General features: G+C 41.8%; 1 protein-coding gene across 4 annotated transcripts in view; it reads left to right on the forward strand.

Moving 5' to 3' along the window:
* Fancc (FA complementation group C) overlaps window positions 1-22,255 on the forward strand; it is a 167,725-nt gene that overhangs the window by 115,769 nt on the left and 29,701 nt on the right. For all 4 annotated transcript variants that reach the window (XM_048800343.1, XM_048800342.1, XM_048800341.1 and 1 more), the window contains one exon: window positions 12,663-12,827. In XM_048800343.1, coding sequence (XP_048656300.1) covers window positions 12,663-12,827 — 165 coding nt within the window. The remainder of the gene's footprint in view (window positions 1-12,662; window positions 12,828-22,255) is intronic.

Genomic DNA, 22,255 nt, shown 5'->3' on the forward strand with positions numbered 1-22,255 from the left:
AGACAAGGAGGAAGTTGTATGACGATAAAATTGTCAGTTCACCAGGAGGATACAGCAATTATAATTATACATGAACTTAACAGCAGAGCACCCGAATGTGTGAGGCAAACACTGATAGAAGTCATGGAAGAGCCTGGTGTGGTGGCACACTCCTGTCGTCCCAGTGGCTCAGGACGCTGAGACAGGAGGATTGCAAGTTCAAAGCAGCCTCAGCAACTTAGGGAGACCCTAAGCAACCTGACAAGAGCTGGTCTCAATATAAAAAATAAAAAGGGCTGGGGATGTGGCTAAGTGATTAATCCCAAAGACCCCTCCCTCAAAAAGAAAGAAAGAAAGAAAGAAATTGATGGGAGAAATAGTAACAATTATAGTAGGAGATTTCAGTATCCCACTTCCAATGATAGATCATTAGTCAGGCTGAAGATCAATAAAAAAAAAAAAAACAGAATTTAAGCAATGCAGAAGATCAATTGGAATTAGTGAACATACACAGAACACTCCACCCAGGAATAGCACAACTCAAGGACCTTTGGAACATTCTCCAAGATAGGCCACATGTTAGCCCACAAAACAAGTCATAAATTTAAGAAGATGGATGTTATATTAGGCTTCTTTTCTAATCACCATGAAGCAAATATAGAAATCAATAGCAAAAGGAAAACTGGAAGACTCACACATATATGTGTGTGTTAACCAGTGGGTCAAAGAAATCACAAAGAACTTAGAAAATATCTTTGAGACCACTGTCTCTAAATAAGGAAGTAAGTAAGTAAATAAAAGGCCTAGGTATGTTGTTCAGTGGTAGAGTACACCATTCAATATCCTGTGATGGAAAAAAAAATCATAAGAGACTACTGTAAGCAATTATTTTCCAACAGATTGGAAAACCCAGAACAAATGGATTATTTTCTAGAAACATACAATCCACAGACTGAGCCATGAAGAAATAAAAAACCTGAATGAAATCTGAATAGCTGGGCCTGCTGGCACCTATAACCCCACCTACTCAGGAAGCTGAGGCAGGAAGATCACAAGTTCCAGGCCAACCTCAGCAATTTAAAGAGACCCTGTCTCAGAATAAAAATGGTCTGGGAATATAGCTCAGTGGTACAGCACCCCTGTATTCAATCTTCAGTGCCCCCCCAAATCTGAACAGACTTATAACCATTTAAAGAGGCAGAATCAGTTATTCAGAATTTCTGAACAAAGAAAATTCAAGACCCGATGGCTTAGCCTGATCATTTAAAGAAGAATTCTACTAAACATTCAAAGAAGAATTAATAGTTGTCCTTCTCAGACTTTCAACAAATTGAAGAAGAAGGAATACTTTCCAACTAGATTCATGGGCAAGCATTACCCTGACACCAAAATCAAGCTGAGCTACTTAAAGAAAATAGATTAACGTCTATGGTGAGTCTTGCTACAGAAATTCTTGGCGAAATTCTAAAAACTGAAGTCAACAGCACATGAAAAGGATTATGCATGACTGAGTGGAGTTCACTGCTGGAATGCAGGGTGGCCACCTACAGGGGCCCATCCATGAATCACATCAAGAAGATGGCGGAGAGGAACCACAGGAACATCTCTGTTAATGCAGAAAAAGCGTTTGACAGACTTCAACACCCATTCATGATAAAACACTCGATGAACTGGGAATAGAAAGTAATTATCTCAACATAATGAAGGTATTTTTTACTTCATACTCAGTGGAGAAAAACTGAGTTTTCCCTCTGAGGTCAGGAATAAGGCAGAGTTGTCTCCATCCTTTCTTCCTGTGGTCAGTATAGGTACTAGAAGTACTTAAAAGGCTCCTATAAACTGAGGTAGTATTGGGGCTACCAGACGCAGCAGACCACGGGCAGCCCTCTGTGGATTCAGGATGCGGCCCTCGCAGCTCCTCCTTTGGCCTATAGCTTGCCAGGGCCTGGACACAGTCGCAGGGTGCAGCTTCCTTCAGGCCGGTTGCCCTGGGCATTCCAGCTACCTTGTGGCCAGAGCAGCTCTCCAGCGAGTGCCACACGGAATCCAGGGCACCTGCCTCCCCCAGTGTCATGTCACAGCCTCCATCCTGGCTGCCACAGGCCACAGGAGTACACGGGCCACTGGCAGTGCTCACAGGGACCCTAAGGTCCTCCTCCCAGACAGTTTGTTGCAAAGAACAAGAGAGAATTTAAACATTCTGTCATTAAATTGTTGATTTTACTTGGTGGCAAGTGAAACTCTATTTAAAATGCAATGACAAGACCATTTATCAGGCCTCTAAAAATAATGCAAAAAAAAAATTAAATTGACTCCCAGATTTTTTGTTCCTTTGATGGTCTGTGTGTCTGAAGTTATGAGATCAATTTCTATATTTTCTAAAGGCTTTTTGGATCTTTTGAAATGGACTTCAAATATTCAAGTAGCAAAAAGTAAAAAAAAAAAATTAAAAAAACATATGTATATACACACATACATATATACATACACCCACCCCTTGAGGAGGGGTGCACAGAAAGACAGCACGGCATTGTTGATAATGTTTAAATTTGGGGGATATTTGGCTGCTTGTACCTTTATGCTAGTGAAAGGAAAAACATGATAACTCTCCACTGCACAAATGGACAGGAATGCCCCAGAGTTAAGCATAGTAGCCTGCCTGCTGGTGGACTCTGACGTAGCCTTTTTGACTTGTAAATATTAAAAATGTACCAATAGCTTCAGATATGTGAGAGAAAGTTATGGAGTATCCTCACCTCTGTCCTAACTAGTAATGAGGACAATCGCAGTGGCTCCCCATGCTTGGCAGCTGTCTTTTAGGTGTCATCACAGTGCCATTTTGCCACCTGATGTCATGAAGTCAGTTTCTCCTCGAGACATAAGAATGAGCTTGGCTGACTTCACAGTTCAATAGAGAACTGTGGACTCGAGGCTGAGTCCGTCACAGACTTTTAGGGGTGCAAGTTCTTTTATGGATGGCAACAGAACTTCCTCATTTTAGCTCTTAAAAATAAGACTTTAAAAGCTCATCAAAGCACTCACAAAGAATGGGCATCGAGTTGCTTTTAAAGTTCAGGCTTTTGATACATGAAAAAGAACTCCAAGAAGACCTTGCATTTCCCTGAAAACTGTGTATAGCCTCAGCACGTTTAGAAAAGTACTTGGAAAAAATGTATCTTGTTGAATTCTAAAATTCTTTGAGATAAAGAAAAAGACATGGAGGAAATCCAAGATAGCAGGCCAGAGGTAGGCAGCATTCGGCGTCGCTCCGTGACCTGGGACCCAAGTAGTGAGAGTACACCATGCCCATACTGGGCACCAGGCCTCAGCGTCAGAGTAGGTCTCCCAATTACTCGCCCACACAGGACTACCAGTTACCCCAACAGGACCATCAGCTTCAGTACTTTCGGCCACCCACCTGAGCAGAAATTACGGACACTGCTCCCGTGCAGGACACCTGGAAGCTTCCCACAAGCAGGTATTCCAGCCGCCACTCCTGTGTAGACCCCCATCTACCAACGTGGGGCTCCCCAGTCGCCTCCATCTTAGGACTCTGCGGCAGTGGAGATAGTTCACTACACACAGTGGCCTTCCTGCACCCGAGAACCTCACACAAGCTCTGAAGTCAGCCAACAGCCACACGCTGCATGCCATAGAGCTCATCTCTGAACTCATTGTCCAACGCCATCTCCCAACTTCCCCCACCCAACCTGACACCCCATGGCTGAAAGCAGGAGCCTCCATCTTGGGTCACCTTCATCACCATCTTCAGTGGGTACATTGCTCAGGTTGGAACTCTGGATGGCCAGGTACCCCATTTCTAACTTCCCCTCTCCCCAGCAGCTGCTACCCCAGCATAGTGACACCCTGGTTATCTTCACCATCCTGACAGCAGAGATACCAGCTAACAACAGATGACCCCACCTATTGGATGAGAAGAGAAGCAGGAAAGATACTGATCTCCAACCAAAACAATCCCTGTTTCTTCCTTCAAGATTTTTTTTTCTCTCTCCCTTTCTATTCTCCCACCCTCATATCCCCAATATATGTGAAACCAACTACTTTGCATGAATTAGAATTTTGAGAACTGGGACGTCTGAATAATATATTACAGCTGTGTTGTATATTCTTTTTTCTTTTTTCCCCCACCAACTTCTATTATTCTAACCTTTTTTCTTTTCTTAATATATATATGTGTTTTTGTTTTATGAACTCTGTGTATACCAAATAACTTCCTCTCCCTCTCCTTCTCCTAATCTTCCTCTTTAGATATCTCGTTCACACTTCCTAAGATATAATAACTCTATATCCTCACTTCCTACCTCCTCGGCATATCATTGTGCTCCTCACCCCGGGTCCACTGCCAGAAACTGTAAACCCTTTTACAAACCTACTGAGTATATTGTAGATAATAATTTAATTCACTGTTTCTGTACATTGTGACCCCACTATAAACATCTTAATAGCAAATATTTGTTTTTATGGTGTATATTGTTTATATTGGGATCTGTTAACATTGTCCTTCACCCCAGTTCAGGATGTATATAATTCAAATGTTCTGTGAATTAAAGGATGATATAAGAGAGAAAATACAGGCAGCAAATCATCAATTTGACAAAGAGCTACATAAACAAACATAGTAAGCAAAAAATTACTTCAGTAGGGAGATATAAGTTGTAAAAAAAAAAAAAAAAAGAAATCCTTTGAATGAAAGAAACAGTAAGCCAAATTAAAAGTTCAATTTGAAAACATCGCCAACAGAAGACAGGACCTCAGACAATGAAGACAAATATATAATCTTGAAAAGAATGTAGACCACACAGTGAAAATGGTAAGAAACCAGGAGCAGAACAATCACGAAATATGGGATAACATTAAAAGACCAAATTTAAGAGTTATTGGGATAGAGGAAGGCATAGAGTTCCAAACCAAAGGAATGAGCAATCTAGTCAATGAAATAATATCAGAAAATTTTCCAAACATGAAGAATGAATTGGAAAACAAAATTCAGGAGGCTTACAGGATGCCAAATGTACAAAGTCACAGATCCACAGCAAGGCACATTATAATGAAAATGCCTAAAATAGAGAATAAGTACAGAATATTAAAATCCACGAGAGAAAGGACTCATTACATATAGGGGGAAACCAATTAGATTATATGCAGATTTTTCAACCCAGACCCTGAAAGCTAGAAGATCCTGGAACAACATATATCAAGCTCGGAAAAAAAAAAAAAATGGCTACAAACCAAGAATCTTATATCCAGCAAAATGAAGCTTTAGACTTGATGATAAAATTAAAATCTTCCATGATAAAGAAAAGTTTAAAAAATTTACAACTCAAAAACCTGCACTATAGAACATCCTCTGCAAAATATTCCATGAAGAGGAATTGAAAAATGACAATGAAAATCGGCAAAGGGAGATATTACACGAAATGAAAAACTAATCAAAAGAGAAACCAAGTCAAGTTAAATAACAAAAATTAACAAAAATGGCTGTGAATACAAATCATGTCTCAATAATAAACCTGAATGTTAACAGCCTAAACTCACTAATCAAAAGACATATACTGGAAGATTGAATTAAAAAAAATAAAAAGACCGAACAATATGCTACCTCCAAGAGACTCATCTCATAGGAAGAAACATCCACAGACTCAAGGTGAAAGGTTGGGAAAAGTCATACTACTCACATGAACTGCAGAAGTAAGCAGGGCTCTCCATCCTCATATCAAATAAAGCAGACTTCAAGCCAAAGTTAATCAAAAGGGATAAAGGAGGATATTTCATACTGCTTAAGGGAACCATACATACATCAACATGAAGTAACACGAATAAATTTATATGCCCCAAACAATGGAGCATATAAATGTCCATCAAACAAACTTCTCTCAAGTTCAAGAGTCAAATAGACCACGAAACAATAATGCTGGGTGACTTTAACACATCTCTTTCACTGGATAGATCACCCAAACAAAAGCTGAACAAAGAAACTATAGAACTCAATAATACAATTAATAACTTAGACTTACCTGATATATAGAATATTTCATCCTTCAATGAACAAATATACTTTCTTCTCAGCAGCATATAATCCTTCTCTAAAATAGATCATATATTATGCCACAAAGCAACTCTTAGCAAATATAAAAAAGTAGAGACATTACCCTGCATTCTATGAGATCATAATGGAGTGAAATTAGAAATAAATGATAAAATAAGAAATAAAAGCTGCTCCAACACCTGGAGACTAAATAATATGCTACTGAATGAACAATGGGTTGCAAAAGACATCAAGGAGGAGATGAAAAAATTCTTAGAGGTGAATGTGAACGTAGATACAGTGTATCAAAATCTCTGGGACACTATGAAGGCCGTACTAAGAGGAAAGTTCATTGCATGGAGTTCATTCCTTAAAAGAAGAAAAAGTCAACAAATAAATGACTTAACACTACATCTCAAAGCTCTAGAAAAATAAGAACAAATCAACACCAAAAGCAGTAGAAGACAGGAAATAATTAAAATCGGAGCTGAAATCAATGAAATTGAAACAAAAGAAACAATAGAAAAAATTGACAAAACAAAAAATTGGTTCTTTGAAAACATAAATAAAATGACAAACCCTTAGCCATGCTAATGAAGAGAAGGACAGAGAAAACTCAAGTTACTAACGTATGTGATGAAAAAGGAAATATTACAACAGACACTACAGAAATGCAGAAGATAATTAGAAATTATTTTGAAAACCTGTACTCCAGTAAAATAGAAAATATTGAAGGCATTGACAAATTTCTAGAGTCATATGATTTGCCCAAATTGAATCAGGATGATATACACAATTTAAACAGATCAATTTCAAGAGATGAAATGGAAGATGCCATCAGAAGTCTACCAACCAAGTAAAGCCCAGGACCAGATGGATACCCAGCCAAGTTCTACAATACCTTTAAAGAAGAACTAATATCAGTACTCTTCGATTTATTTCAGGAAATAGTAAAAGACAGAGAACTTCTAAACTCACTCTATGAGGCCAATATCACCTTGATTCCAAAACCAGGCAAAGACACATCAAAGAAAGAAAACTTCAGACCAGTATCTCTAATGAACACAGATGCAAAAATTCTCAATAAAATGCTGCCAAATCAAATACAAAAACATATCAAAAAGATAGTGCACCATGATCAAGTGGAGTTCATCCCAGGGTTGCAAATTTGGTTCAACATATGGAAATCAATAAATGCAATTCATCACATCAATAGACTTAAAGATAAGAATCTTATGATCATCTCAATAAATGCAGAAAAAGCATTTGACAAAATACAGCACCCCTTTATGTTCAAAACATTGAAAAACTAGGAATAACAGCAACATATCTCAACATTGTAAAAGCTATCTAGGCTAAGCCCTAGGCCAATATCATTCTAAATGGAGAAAAATTGAAAGCATTCCCTCTAAAAACTAGACCAAGACAGGGATGCCCTCTTTCACCACTTATATTTAATGTAGTTCTTGAAACACTGGCCAGAGCAATTAGACAGATGAAAGAAATTAAAGGGGTACAGATAGGAAAAGAAGAACTCAAATTAGCACTATTTGCCAACCATATGATTCAATACCTAGAAGACCCAAAAATTTCACCAGAAAACTTCTAGAACTCGTAAATGAATTCAGCAAAATAGCAGGATACAAAATCAACACTCATAAATCAAAGGCATTTCTGTATATCAGTGACAAATCCTCTGAAAAAGAAATGAGGAAAACTACCCCATTTACAGAAGCCCCCCCCAAAATTTTTCTAAATACTTGGGAATCAACCTAACAAAAGAGGAGAAAGACCTCTACAACAAAAACTACAGAACCCTAAAGAAAGAAATTAAAGAAGATTTTTAGAAGATGGAAAGATCTCCTTTATTCTTGGATAGGCAGAATTAATATTGTCAAAATGACCGTACTCCCAAAAGCACTATACAGATTTAGTGCAATTCCAATCAAAATCCCAATGACATACCTCATAGAAATAGAAAAAGCAGTCATGAAATTCATCTGCAAAAATAAGAGACCCAGAATAGCTAAAGCAATCAGCAGGAAGAGTGAAACAGGTGGTATCATTATACCAGATCTTAAACCATCCTACAGAGCAATAGTAACAAAAACAGCATGGTATTGGCACCAAAATAGACAAGTAGACCATTGGTACAGAATAGAGGACACAGAGACTAACCCACATAATAATAGTTATATTAATTAGACAAAGGCACCTAAAGCATAACTTTGAGAAAAGATAGCCTCTTCAACAAATGGTGCTGGGAAAACTGGGAATCCATATGCAACAAAATGAAATTAAACCCCTATCTCTCACCAGGCACAAATCTCAACTCAAAGTAGATCCAGAACCTATGAATTAAACTAGAGACCTTGGGTCTAATAGAAGTAAAAGTAGGCCCAAATCTCTGTCATATCGAATTAGGCCCCAATTTCCTTAATAAGACTCTTGTAGTGTAAGAATTAAAATCAAGAATTAATAAGTGGGATGGATTCAAACTAAAAGTTTCTTCTCAGCAAAAGAAACAATCAGTAAGGTGAATAGAGAGCCTACATCTTGGTAACAAATCTTTACCACTTGCACATAAGATAGAACACTAATCTCTAGGGTATATAAAGAACTCAAAAAGCTAAGCCCCAAAAAACAAATAACCCAATCAATAAATGGGCCATGGAAATGAACAGACACATCTCAGAAGGTGATGTACCATCAACCAACAAATATATGAAAAAATGTTCAACATCTTTAGCAATTAGAGAAATGCCAATCAAAACTACTCTAAGATTTCATCTCACTCCAGTCAGAATGCAGCTATTAAGAATACAAACAACAATAAGTGTTGGTGGGGATGTGGGGGAAAAGGCATGCTTATACACTGCTGGTTGGACTGCAAATTGGTGCAGCCAATCTGGAAAGCAGTATGGAGATTCCTTGGAAAATTGGGAATGCAACCACCTTTTGATCTAGCTATCCCTCTCCTCTATACCCAAAGGATTTAAAAACAGCATACTACAGGGACACAGCTGTGGTAAGCCATTCTTATAGACCGTGGCCGCCATTAGAAGATGGCGCCGGCTTCCACTGTGGCCTGTGATAAACAACTCCTTTTATGGAGAGTTGGCGCGCAATCCCTTACCACCCTATGAGAGAGATCCACGTGGCGGCTTAGGATTGGGATGCGGGGGGCTTTATTAAGCTGTGCTTGGGTGTGCCGGGGGCGGGCGCTAGAAGATGATACATGACTGAAGGCCTGAATAAACTGTTGAAAGAAGAATCCTGTGTCGTGTTTCCCTGGCTGGCGAGGGGTCGCGACACACAGCCACATCAATGTTTATTGCAGCACAATTCACAGTAGCAAAACTGTGGAACCAACCTAAGTGTCCTTCAGTAGATGAATGGATAAAGAAAATGTGGTATATATACCCAACAGAATATTACTCAGCAATAAAAGAGAATAAAATCATGGCATTTGCAGGTAAATGGATGGAGTTGGAGAATACGTGAAGTTAGCTAAATGAAATTAGCCAATCCCAAAAAAACAAATGCTGAATGTCTTCTCTGATAAAAGGAGGCTGATTCATAGGGTAAATTCATGTTGGGAGATGTTCTGCTAGCACAGACTCAGCCTGGTCTTAGTAAATCCAGTTAGGAATTCTGATTACATCACAGATTTGCATTCACTGGGAATAACCTAATCACCATTTCCCCCGTGCTGCTGTTGGCTGACAGAGGTGCCAGCACAGACCTCCTTCCCTGGACCTAGCTTCATGCCAAGGAATTTGTCCATGTGCTTCTGAAAAGCAGGCGTCTTCAACAAAGAGATAATTATGAGGCGCAGTCTGGCACCGATGGACACTTTTCAGCCATCACGAACGTATCAGCCAGCAGTGCCTAGCCCACTCTCCTAGTGGTGGTTAGGGGAGTTTGGACCTGGAACAGGTGCTTGCTATTTCCAAAAAACCAATAACTGGTTGGTGGCTGGTATAGAAGCCCACATTTCTCTCTCTGCAGTTTGATCCCCACGACAGGAACCAGTTGTTCAGTTGAGGAACCCATTGAAGAGTTTGGCAGTTAATCCTGTCACCCTGACAGCCTCTCAGAAGTGCATCTGGAGTTGGGTCTGATTCTGGTGTTCACCCAAATCAGGTGAACAAGTTCACAGGCCACAGTTCATGGGCTATGTGTAAGAATACCCAGCCTCCTGGTTCCTGGCATGCTTGGAATAACCGTGACGGTCCCACTTCTGTTTTGTGCCATCTCTTGGTGCACATGTCCCAAATATGGAGCTTTGTGGGAACAAGCTACCGCAGAGTGCAAAACCACGCAAGGCGGCAGTTCCTCGTGATTTGTTGGACTCATATTTGGTTAAATTTACGTGGCGCAATTGATTTAGCAATGATGCTCTCAGTTTCCTTTTACTGGGTAGATCAGAACAATATTCTGTTAACTAGTAAGATGTTTTGATTTTTTGCCTTTAGTATGTTTACATGCAAGTACTCAGATTCTTCATTTGAACACACCTGAGAAATTGTTCCATTGATTTGACTGATAAAATGAAAAGCACAAATAACTCTAACTCTTCAGAGACCAATATAACCAAATAAATAGTGGGAAGAGCTCAGAAAGATATAAATAAAGGGAAAAAGTACTCCAGAGACGGGGGAAATATTAAGCAATCTAAGGCTGATTACAGATGATTAGGTTTTCATACACTGCTTTGCTATTTTGGGGATAAGAACATGAGGTGGGAATTAGCTCCTTTATTACAAATTGTCTCTTTTCATTTTCATATTTTACCTGGTAACCTTGTATTTTAGTTTTTAAACATTTAATTGTGAGATACTTTGACATACAGAAAATCTGTGTTGTACCCATTGTCCAAATCTTACAATGCGAACATTTTAGTAATAAGTATAATTGATATTTTTAAGAAAATAAAATGTTTCAATTAAAGTCAAAGTGTCTTTGCCCCATCTTCTTTTTTCTTCCCGTTCCCAGGATTAGACATGCCTCAGAAGTGGGTGGAGACTCCTCCGGCCATGTTGGGGACACTTAGATGTGTTGTTTGGGGTATCTCAAGGCTTTTACAAGAGTAACGTCACCTTGTGCTTATCTTTCTGCAGCTTGCTTTCTTCATTCATTATTATTTTTTGAGATTTTTGTATTTGAGTCATATAGGTCTGGTTCACCCATTTAACTGCCATGTGGCAGTCTGGTCTACACAGAACCGTCAGCTTTCTGTGTATTCATTTCAGTACAGATACACAGCAAAGTGGAATTGGCCCTGTACAAACAGTTAATGACTGATCAGGAGAGGTGGCAGGCCGGGCCGATTATGCTCCACATTGGCTGTGTGTGTCTGCCTGTGTCCCCAGTGGCAGCATCCTGGGTTCTTTTCTCTGTGTCGTCTGGTGGCTGTCCCACTGAGGTGGGACACGTGAGGAGTGAGGGTTGGAAATGGTTACCCAGAGATGAGGGAGTGAGATGCCTGTTTTCCATAATTTCCAAGAACTGTTTGACAGATGATTTAGTTGCATCTCTAAATTTGATAAGAGTAAAAACTTAGTTATAAAAGGGAACGAGAGTTACGGGGCACAGTGACGCATACCTGTAATCCCAGTGACTCGGGAAGCTGAGGCAGAAGGATAACCAATTTCAAAGACAGCCTGGGCAACTTAGCAAGACCCTGTCTCAAAAACAAAATGGGTTGGGATGTAGCTTAGTGGAGCACCCCTGTGTAGGTGAGAGGGACCTGCAGCTCTGAGGGCCAGCGGTGCTGTCTGCTGTTTCATCTATGCCTGTGAGGTGCACTGTCCAATCCTGGATCCGCTGGCCTCACGTACCCTGCGAGCACTTGAAAGGTGCCAAGTACCTTGGAGGCACTGGATGTTTTGTTTTATTTAATTTCAATTCAGATTGCCACACAGGATGGCCAGTGCGTGGAGGGCGTGCCAGGGAAGACTGCCAAGGCCGGGTTGAATCTAGACCTCCCAGCAGCGAGGGCGCTGGCTGTGCTCACAGGCAGGCTGAGCAGCGGGCCTTGCTCAGCATTCAGAGCAGCTTTAGACATGGGGAAGAGTGGAAGGAGGTGGAGCCCATGGAACAGAAGGAGGCCCGTCACAGGAAGCAGTGTGGCCCGCAAGAGACTTCACTTGTTCACCAAGTGAGTGGGGACAGGCCGCTGCAAGGCCTGGAGCAGACGGTCACGTGGTCTGAAGTTTTGGAGAGCTGCTGGAACCTTCTAATGATAAGCAGTGGGAGGAAGGGCAGAAGCAGGGAGACAGGAGACAGCTGCGTAGCCAGGCACAGGTGGTCATCTGGCCAGGACCAGGATGGAGGGAGGGTTCAGGGCCAGTCCATGGAGGCAGCGTTGGGAAGGACACTTGGAACAGGAACTTGGGGTCCCCTTCGAGCCTGGTGAGCTGGAGGGGACCATAGATGTGGTCCCAGGTAAAGTCTTGGTGACACTGAAACAGGATGGCAGCCCAAGGGCTCCTTCCTGGAGTCCTGATTATGAGGTCTTCCCTGTTAGGCCAGCACAGGGGCCTGCCATCCATCTCTTCACATCAGGATTTTAGACCTTTTTAATATTTGTGGCTCTCAGATTTGGGTATTTCCTATTCTACTTCTTCCACAGGATGGCTCCTGAGCGTTTGATGTCCCTGTCACGCATCTGTGTCCCTCTTGTTACTCTGCCTGATTGTCAACCCCTGGTGGAGGCCCTGCTCACCTACCATGGCCAAGGTCCTCAGGAGGTCCTCTGGCCCGAGCTCTTTGAAGCCATCAATGAGGCCTTTTTGCTGTAAGTAATGTCCATTTAGCCTTCTGTCCATTCCATTTTTCCTTTACTTAGAATGCTTCCATGCATTGGGGATGCTAGACAACAGCATTGTGCAAGCATTTTGATCTCAGAACTCTTTTTACACTCCTAAAAATTATTGATGATCCCACAGAGCCTTTTAAAATATGGGTTCTATCTATGGATCAATCTATCAGTCAATCTATTTATCTATATCATATTTGAAATTAACATTTTAAAAATATTTTCTAGTCTGTAGTAGGTGGTAGAGCACTTGCCTAGCATGTGGGTACAAGGCCCTGCATTTGATCCCAGGTTCCACAAAAGGAACACAAAAACTTAATTAAAAAAAATAATGAATTGACTGTGTTAACATAAATGCCATATTTTTATGAAAAAGCATGATATTTTCCAAATCAAAAGTTGTTTGGCAGAAATGGCAGTCTTCACATTTGTGTAACAACTAGTTTATCACGTCTACATCTGGTGGGACATGTTGTCCTCGGTGAAGTATTTAAAGAAAATTCAGCCTCACACAGGTTTGTGGTGGGAAAGGCGGGAACATTGTAATAGCCATCTCCGGTGGTTTTGTGAATATTTTGCTTTGATGCTTCACCAAAACTTGAAAAATGGTCATTTTTTAAGAGATTGGTGGCCATGTGGAATCTGAAGTTATACAGTGAGCCTTTCGTGTGCCGTTAAATGAAAACCCACTGGTGTGTCGCACAGGGTTCATTTGGAAAGTCTTGATTCATTGACTGGTTACGCAGATCCTCCAAACAGAAATAATTCATCGTGCAGCATGAAAACTTAAAATCATTACTGCCACCGCCAGTGTCATCAGAAATGCCTTTGCATGTTGGAAAGCTGCCAAGCTCATGTTGGTCTTCACAGATTTTCCAAAATCCTAATTTCTGCTCAAAAGCTCCAACGTATCATGAGCCACAGATTTTGTCATTTGTTTTCCTTAAGGTGATCCAGTCACTTTGCTAGTTTTTGTGAAAGTATGTGCCAAAGACCCAAGTGTGAGTGGTCATCGTCTGCTGGTCGTTCTTCAGTATGTTTCCGTGTAGGGGGAAAAGGCCGCTGCAGACCGTGTGGGTGCCTCTGCCGTCAGCCATGCCTGGGTCACGAGCAGAAGAGCCTTGCGTGCTTTCCTTTTGTCAGGACTTTGACAAGTGCTCTCAAGGGTGACAGTCTAAAAGGTCAGCTCTGCCCAGGAGGGTGGGGCGCTGAGGAATGCAGGGGGCACTCCCAGTGTCACCAGTCACCACTGCTGCTTCTGTCCCATCAGAGCAGACCAGTCACTGTGAGCCATATGGGAGGGCCAGCCAGGTGTGAGGCTGTGCGTCAGGCAGGCCACAGTTCTGTCGGTGGGAAGTTCATGGCTCACATCTAGCACATACTTTGAGATCATTTGGTTTCACCTTTTTTTTTTTTTCTTTTTAAATTTCTTGTAGTTGTAGATGGGCAGAACTCCTTTATTTTATTTATTTTTATGTGGTGCTGAGGATCGAACCCAGTGCCTCACACATGCTAGGCAAGCGCTCTGCCACTGAGCCACACCCCCAGCCCATTTGGTTCCCTTTTATTTAGACTCGGTTGAAATCCATGAAGGCTTCTGTTGCATAAGATCCAGAAAGGTGAATTACAGACTCCACTTCCTCCCGTGTTGGCTTTTATCTATGGTCTAGCCACTTTCTGGAGTAGAGGCCTCCACCCTGGGAATCACAGGACCCTCCCATGTGTTGTGTTACCTCTTTCTGGTGAAAGAGCTGGGAACAAGAAAGCAAAGATTAACCCTCCTTTCTAAAGCCAGAAATCCATTCTTAAACTTAAGAAGATACAATTTAAATAAGTTTAGTTTTTAAGTAAAATATTGGTGAATTCCAAAATAATCTGAACTATTATGAAGTCTAGAGGTACAGTTGGGCACAGTGGTGCACACCTCTNAAAAAAAAAAAAAAAAAAAAAAAAAAGTTACTGCTGAAAAAACCAACTAAATAAACTTGTTTTTTGTTATCTTTCCATGTACACACAAAGGAAAATATCAGGTTTTTAAAATAGTGATTTTTTTTTTTTTTTTGGCTAATATATCAGGTATAACCAAAGATAGCAAAAGCAAGGAGAGGAAAAGAGAGAAACCATGTTAATCTCTGAAAATACATGAACTTGGCCCACTGAGTGTTAGAGACCTAGTGCCATCAGGTGTCATGCAGTCTCCGCATGACACGCGGGCACTCTTCTGAGCATGAGAGGAAACAATTAATGCCATGGAACATTTTTAAGAAAATGGTTCGGACCTAACAGAGCCCTGAATGGGTCTCAGTTCCCCCTCTTCCCCACCGGGGTTCTGTGGACTCCACTTTGAGAATCACAGCATGTGGGAAGTTGCTTTCTCTGCAGTGATTTCCAACAGTGTTCCTCTCTTCTCAATTCCATCTTGGTGTAGTAATTTCCAGATTCTATGCAGTCTCAGAAAATGAAATTCAAGTTGTTCATTTTTTAAGAATTCAAGGTGCAGAGCTGTGATTCCTTATTATTCAAAGAAATTTTCTTCACTGTACTTATTTGGGTTATAGTATGTAATTCAATCCTCGTATACAGGATTATTGATGTAGCTTTAAAATGATATTTGCTACTTATGACGAGCATTAGATTTTGTTAAAAGTATAGTTTTTAAAATACTTTGTTTATATTTTTATTTATTTTTTGTTATTTAAATACTTTTAAAGAGAAATTGGAGAACTGTTATCTCCATAGACCCTTCCATTCAGTGCATATCTAAAAACATAGTCATTACACCTCAAAATTGACACTAGTTCTTATCATTTCACATATAGTTAGGAATTAAAGTCCCCTAAGTATCTCACAACTTGTCTTAGAGTTTAGGGCTTCAGGGGATCTGGTTGACAGCGCTTTCAACCTGTGGTCTGGCATTGTGATTTGTGTTGTAGGGCCAGCTCCCCACTCTCCAGGACGAAGCGCCATCCTCCTGAGTGGGCTACAGGACACAAGTACCCTCTGCCCCAGGCTCAGGATGCACCTTTGGTCATGTGCTAGGTCTGAATGCAGGGGTTTATCTTGTCATCCTTGTGGCTCTTTGTCTGCTGGGTATTCATGCCCCAGTACCATTTTGTTTAAGTGGTAGAGTCTAATGTGTTTACTGTGAATTAAGGCTAGTTCCTTCTTGGCTCTCCTCTAGTTTTAGTTTAGTGAATTTTCAATTTATCTATGTGTATGTGTGTACATATTATTGCTTATTTTATCTTAGTAAACTTTGGGAAGCAGTTTGGCCTCAGGAAAGACCCCTAATGTTATTTAGGAATGAGTCCTGTTAGGAGCACAGATGAATTTTGAGAGACCTGGCATCCCTGTGAGGTTGAGGCTTTCTGTCCCCTAACCAAGAGCATGTGTCTGTCTTCTCGTTGCTGAGTTTTACTTCTGCCATCTTAGAGCGATGGCTGATGTATTTTTCATGCCTGAGTTTTAGACATCTCTTACTCTCTAGGTTTTGTGGAATTTTTGTTTTGAACTGTTTGATGTTATAAGTAGGTCTTCTCCATCTTCAGATGGATTTTTATTGTACCTTTGCATTTAGAAAATGAACAAGTTCAAAACTGTGTTGTTCTTACAGTTAGTTCAGAGGAAGTCATTCCCAGGAGAGGGTTTAAATTTTCACATGTAACTCTTAAAAATTAGAATACACATTTTTTTTTACACACGTAAAATAAGACATTTATTATGCTAAAGAACAGATTTTATTCTGCATTTTCCCCAAACACTAAAATAGCACATGGCATAGTAATTTAGCACACAATATAAATTGATATATGCAATCAGTTATCCCCCAAATAACTGTTTTAAGTCTCACTTTGGGAGTCCTTAAAAACTTACACTTTTAAATGACCTTTATTAATAAAATTATCAATGAACAACAAAAGGAGTCACTTCAGAAAAATCTTAAAAGACATCAACTCTTAGGACTTTTGTAAAGGAGGTTCTTGATTTGCCTCTCTACATCTGAGCCAGAGCAAAGAGTCTCAAGTTCCTTTTCACTTAGGGTAACACTGCTAGGGTTCCTAGTTTGAGATGATTAAATTTAATATTGCAACTTTCACCATAGGGCCTCCATTTAAACAGCATTTCAAGTGGAAGGAGTATGAGAAAAGTCGTCAGATTTTGCTGCAGACCAAAATTACTCTATGAGATGCAGAAATGGCAACAGCTCGCCATGAGCTTAGCAAGGTTTAATAAAAATACAGTGGGTAGACTTTACAAATATTCACTTCCAGGAGGTGATCAAAGACAAGTTGAGGAGACAAGATGATGTCTGGGACAATAGCCCTTTAAAATGGATAGAGATCTCGAGATATATAAAGAATTTCATGTTAAATCACCATGTGCTTATCTGATATTAAACTGGATATATCAATAATCATCTGAAAGGGTTTTTACCAATTCTGAGAGTCTTTTAAGCACAATTTAAAACATGCTAAAAATTCCTTCTGCATCCATCAGTTTTTGGTGAGTGAATTTGACTTCCTCTGCCTGGTCACACAAACCAAAGCAGGATCTGAGCAGCTAAGCTGTCTGCATCCAGACTTAATGGGAAAGAAATCATTCTAGGACAACTTCTAAAATTAATCTACTATTTTATTGTTCTGCTTGTACCTTAACTATGGCATAAGGGATTTGCTAATTGAAAAGGCTGTAGAGCCAGTAACCCCAGTGTTATCTCCAGACCATTTGAGGTACTTTTTACACATGAAAGCATTTTCTTATACTCTGTTGTTTGCTCTGAAAACATGGGCTTTAAATGGTCAAGGAAAACACATCTTGTCTTGTCCTCTAGGAGTACTTCAGGACAGGAGTGCAGTGTTGCAGGCAGCACAGAACGCAGGCGAGACAGTTCTGACTCAGAGCCTAGTCCCTCATGAAGAGCACTTGGTGGTTCACCCTTAAAAACTACCATTTCCCACAGTTTCGGAGGGACTGGCTGTCCTGACACCCAGGACTCTCCTTTGGGGCACTGTCCTCTCTGCGTCACGCTAGGTAGAATACACATTTTAATCCCAGCAGCTCAGGAGGCTGTTGCAGAAGGATCACAAGTTCAAAGCCAGCCTCAGCAACTTAGCGAGGCCCTTAGCAACTCAGCAAAACCCTGTCTCTAGATAAAATATAAAAGGGCTGGGGATGTGGCTCAGAGGTTAAGCACCCCTGGGTTCAATCCTCAGTACCAAAAAAAAAAAAAGAATGTACATTTTAAATTCATTTCCTATGAAAGGTTATATCCAGGACTTCATTAAAGTAAGATTTAGAAAGGAAATAGATTTTGTCATTTGTTGTTTTAAAATAAACTAACCAGGTGTGCTCGCACACCCCAGCAATCTCAGCTACTTGGGAAGCTGAGTCAGGAGAACTGAGAGGTCCAGCCCAGCCTGGGAAACTTAGTGAGACCCTGGTCAAAATAAAAGGGCTGGAGATATTTTTTCACTGGTAGAGAGAGCATCCCAGCATTCAATTTCCAGTATTGTGAAAAAATAAAATAAAAATTAATTTTCATGGTTAAAGAATGAAACACGTCCTTTTTTCTACCTACTTTAAGCCCTCTGTCAAAATACACCCAGTCTGAATTTCCCGAGGAGTCTGACCTCTCTATGTTGAGGTGAGAGATTGACAGTTTATACAGTGCCCCAAGTGTCGCCCTCTGCACCACTTAACGGAGTCCACCCCTGGAGCTCTAACGGTCCTCCCCACCCACTTGATTCCTCACCCTCGCAGCAGTTCTGCAGGACATCTGTCTTGACGCACAACCCTGCCTGTCCCTGGCAGCCCCGCTCCTGACTCACAGGCTGCCTCTCTCAGAAGGCCGCGGCCTTCTCAGCCTCAACACGCAGTCCTCTTTCTCAGCAAAGTTGGGTTAAGGAGGACAAGAGTGAAATAGCCCTTGGCATCCTCTGTGGAACCCCAGAAAGCTGGTCCAGAAGTGCCCAGCGAGGAGGAGAGCCGGGCAGCGGCTCTGCGCTGCTGTCCTGTGATAGCCCACCCTCCCTCCACAGCTAATAAAATGTATTTGGTTTGGAAAAACATCATGTCTGCTAATCCGCAGGCACAGACTGTCCAGAAATGCTTGCTGGGTGGCCTTCAGCTGTCCAGTTCCTACGGTTTCAGCTCAGTGAGTTCTGTCAGTGTGGTGTAGGGCTGGAGCCTGTCCATGGCCACATTCCCCTGTACAGAGCATCCCCACCACATGTTGACACAGGGAGGCTGAGTCAGCCAGTGGGGGCCATTGCCACCCCACCCTGGCCCCTGAACGTGTCCCCTTGTGGGCCACCTAGTCATTTCAAAACCACGCAATTCTTTGACCCATTGGCCTTACCAGAACTCGCCAGTGGAATGTCTGTTTTGTGATCAGCTGGGGATCTCTGGCCTTGGCTTCCAAGTACTGCCGTGTTTCCAGAATCAGGCTGCCCATCTTCCCTTCCCTGAGCATGCTTGCCCCCTGCAGATTAGACATTCAGAGGAGGCTCTTCCTTCACACAAGTATCACCTCTTCACATCTGACCCAAGGGGTCGCTGTCACAGCCACCCGCAGGCTGCAAGTTGCATAGACCTTTCTGGGAGGGCTCTGAGGCTCCTTCATAAATCTTCAGAACATAAGTGGCTTGGCATGACACGTCCTCTGAGGTGAATCCAAACCCATCACCTCAGAAACACAGAGAAGTCTGAGGCTGCACAGAGAAGCTCTTCTCCATGCCTGGGTGAAGGAGCCAGGGAACAAATGGAAAGAAGAATAAACGCACAACTGTGGTATTGTGATGTAGTACAAAATACGCATGTGGCCGTTGTCTCACTTCTAAGATCCTGGAATTTCCTCAGTGGTCAAGGTGAGAAGAATGGGTTTTGTTTCATAAGCCCCACCTGAGTTATGCTCTGGGATGACTCTTGGTGACCCCTGGGAAGCTTCAAGCTGAGGCTGGTGGTCACAGAAACCACAGTGAACAGAGGGTTGGAACTTTCAGCCCACCCTCAACCTCTGGGATTGGTCCTGGTCACCAGGCCAATGATGGGTCATTTATGCCTACATATCAAAACCTCCATGAAAACCCCGAAACTTCAGGGCATGAAGAGCTCCCAGAGTGGTGAGCACCGAGGTATGCTGGGATGTGGTACACCTGAGAGGCCCTTCCAAGCCCCTTCCCACACCCTGCCTGTGACCCTCTTCCATTTGGCTGCTCCTGAGTTGTGTCCTTTATAATAAATTGATAATAAGAGTAAGAGAAATGCCTTCCTGAGTTCTGTAAGCCATTCTAACAAATTATCAAACTGAAGAGGGGATCATGGCAACCTCTGAGTTATAGTCAGAAAACAAGGAACCCACCACCACCTTGTAATTGGTATCTGCAGAGGGGACAGTTTATAGGGCTGAGCCCTTAACCTATGGTGTCTGCATTAACCCAGGGCACTTAGGGTCAGAATTGAATTGAATCACTGGGCACCCAGCTGGTGTCCAGAGAGATGGAGAACTAGTTGACGCGGGGATGAAAGATTCTGCACAATTAGTGGAGAAATGTTCTGGGAGCATGAAGAGCTCATGGTAGGAGGAGTAATTGACCACCAGCTAACCTTGTGGAGTGGCCGTGAGTGGTAAGCAGGGTGACCATGTGACTTATAATCTTGACACAACACTTGGGGCATCAGAGGGGTTCCCTTTTGTAATTATGAACTTGTCCCATGCAAATTGGGATGCTTGTTCACATCTAAATCTAAATAGGGTCAGTGCCTATCATATGCTGAGTACAGTGCCTGGTGCCCAGAGGGAGCGCTCCAGAACTGTTAACACTGTGCTGTTACGATTGTTGACCTTCACAGCAATTATAGTAGGCTTAGTGTTAAGTTTTATTATGTTTATTTATTAATTATATTATGTTTGGTATTTCACATTAAAATTTTTTAATCTCCCCCCCAATAAAAGGATCTATAAACAAAAGTCAAATATAAACTCAATTCCCATTGCCGAAGGAGCTAATATGGTTTCCAAGATGCTTAGTAGTAAAGAATTCAGTGGCCAATGAGAAGAACCTCATGCACGCTCCTTGAATAATCTGCTCATGGGTAGTTTGCTCCTACAAGTCAAATTACCAAAATAAACAACAACAAAATAAAAAGCTGACTAAAATTAATATGAGGAGCCACAATTTATTTCCAATGCCTTTCCCACATTTATAAAGTAGGGAAATCTGATTCTAAAAATAAAAAATAAGCTACAAAAAAAGGCTCACCTACAGCAAACCTCCTGGTTTTATGTTGTTTCAACTCAGAGAAGAATTGGTCTTCAAGTAATTATCAAATACAATAAATGAATGTTAGAGGAAGAGCAGTCGGTGTGATGTCAGGGGCGGAAAGACAGCAGAGAATGAGTGGGACCTGCACCGCATTTCTTCTCTTCCATGGTTGGAGGCTTCCCGCCATCCTCCACCCACCTCTCCCGCCAACCTCAGGGACACAAAATCAGTCATCGTAAGGTTTTCATGTGAAAATCTGTGATGCGGATTTGTGATCATGAGGAGCTGTGGTGTGTGTGGTGTGGTGCTGCCTCACCTGGCTGCCCGCCGTGCTGGCTGCGGCCCTCTGCACACACAGTGCCCAGGGCAGACTTTCCCTTTGGTGTATCTCTTGGGGGGGTGTTATGGTTGGATACGTGGTGTCCCCAAAAGCTCATGTGTGAGACAGTGCAAGAAAGTTTAGCCTTGACCTAATCAGTGCGTTAATCCACTCGAATGGATTAACTGGGTGATGACTGTAGGCAAGGCAGGGTGGAGGAGCTGGGTCACTGGGAGCATGCCTTTGGGGTTTATAGTTTGTTTTGTGGTAGTTTTTTTTTTTTTTTTGGTACTGAGGATTGAACCTAAGGGTGCTTAACCACGGAGCCACATCCCCAGCCCTTTTTATATTTTATCTAGAGACAGGATCTTGCTAAGTTGCCTAAGGCCTTGCTAAGTTACTGAGGCTGGCTTTGAATTTGCAATCCTCCTGCCTCAGCCTCCTGAGTGACTGGGATCACAGGCGAGTGGTACCACTTCCTGATGGGGTTTACATTTTGTCCTGGTGAGGGAAGCTCTCTCCCGACTTCCTGGCACCGTGTCCCCACGCTTTCCTGCAGCACACTCTTCCTCCATGATGTGCCACCTCACCTCAGGCCCCAGGAATGGAGTCGGCCGTCTGTGGATGAAGACCTTCCACATTGTGAGCCTTAAATAAACTTTTCCTAAAGGGTCTAAAATTGTTAAAATTGTTCTTATCGGGTCTTTTGAGCACAGCAGTGAAATCGCTGACTTAAGTGTGAGATTATCAAGTAATCCTGTGTTTAGGGTGACACAGAGTATCCTTCCTGGTTTTTTGGATTAAGCAATTCCCCAGCAGAAACT

The sequence above is a fragment of the Marmota marmota genome, unplaced genomic scaffold (genome assembly GCF_001458135.2).
Source record: "Marmota marmota marmota unplaced genomic scaffold, marMar, whole genome shotgun sequence".
Taxonomy (NCBI): Eukaryota; Metazoa; Chordata; class Mammalia; order Rodentia; family Sciuridae; genus Marmota; species Marmota marmota.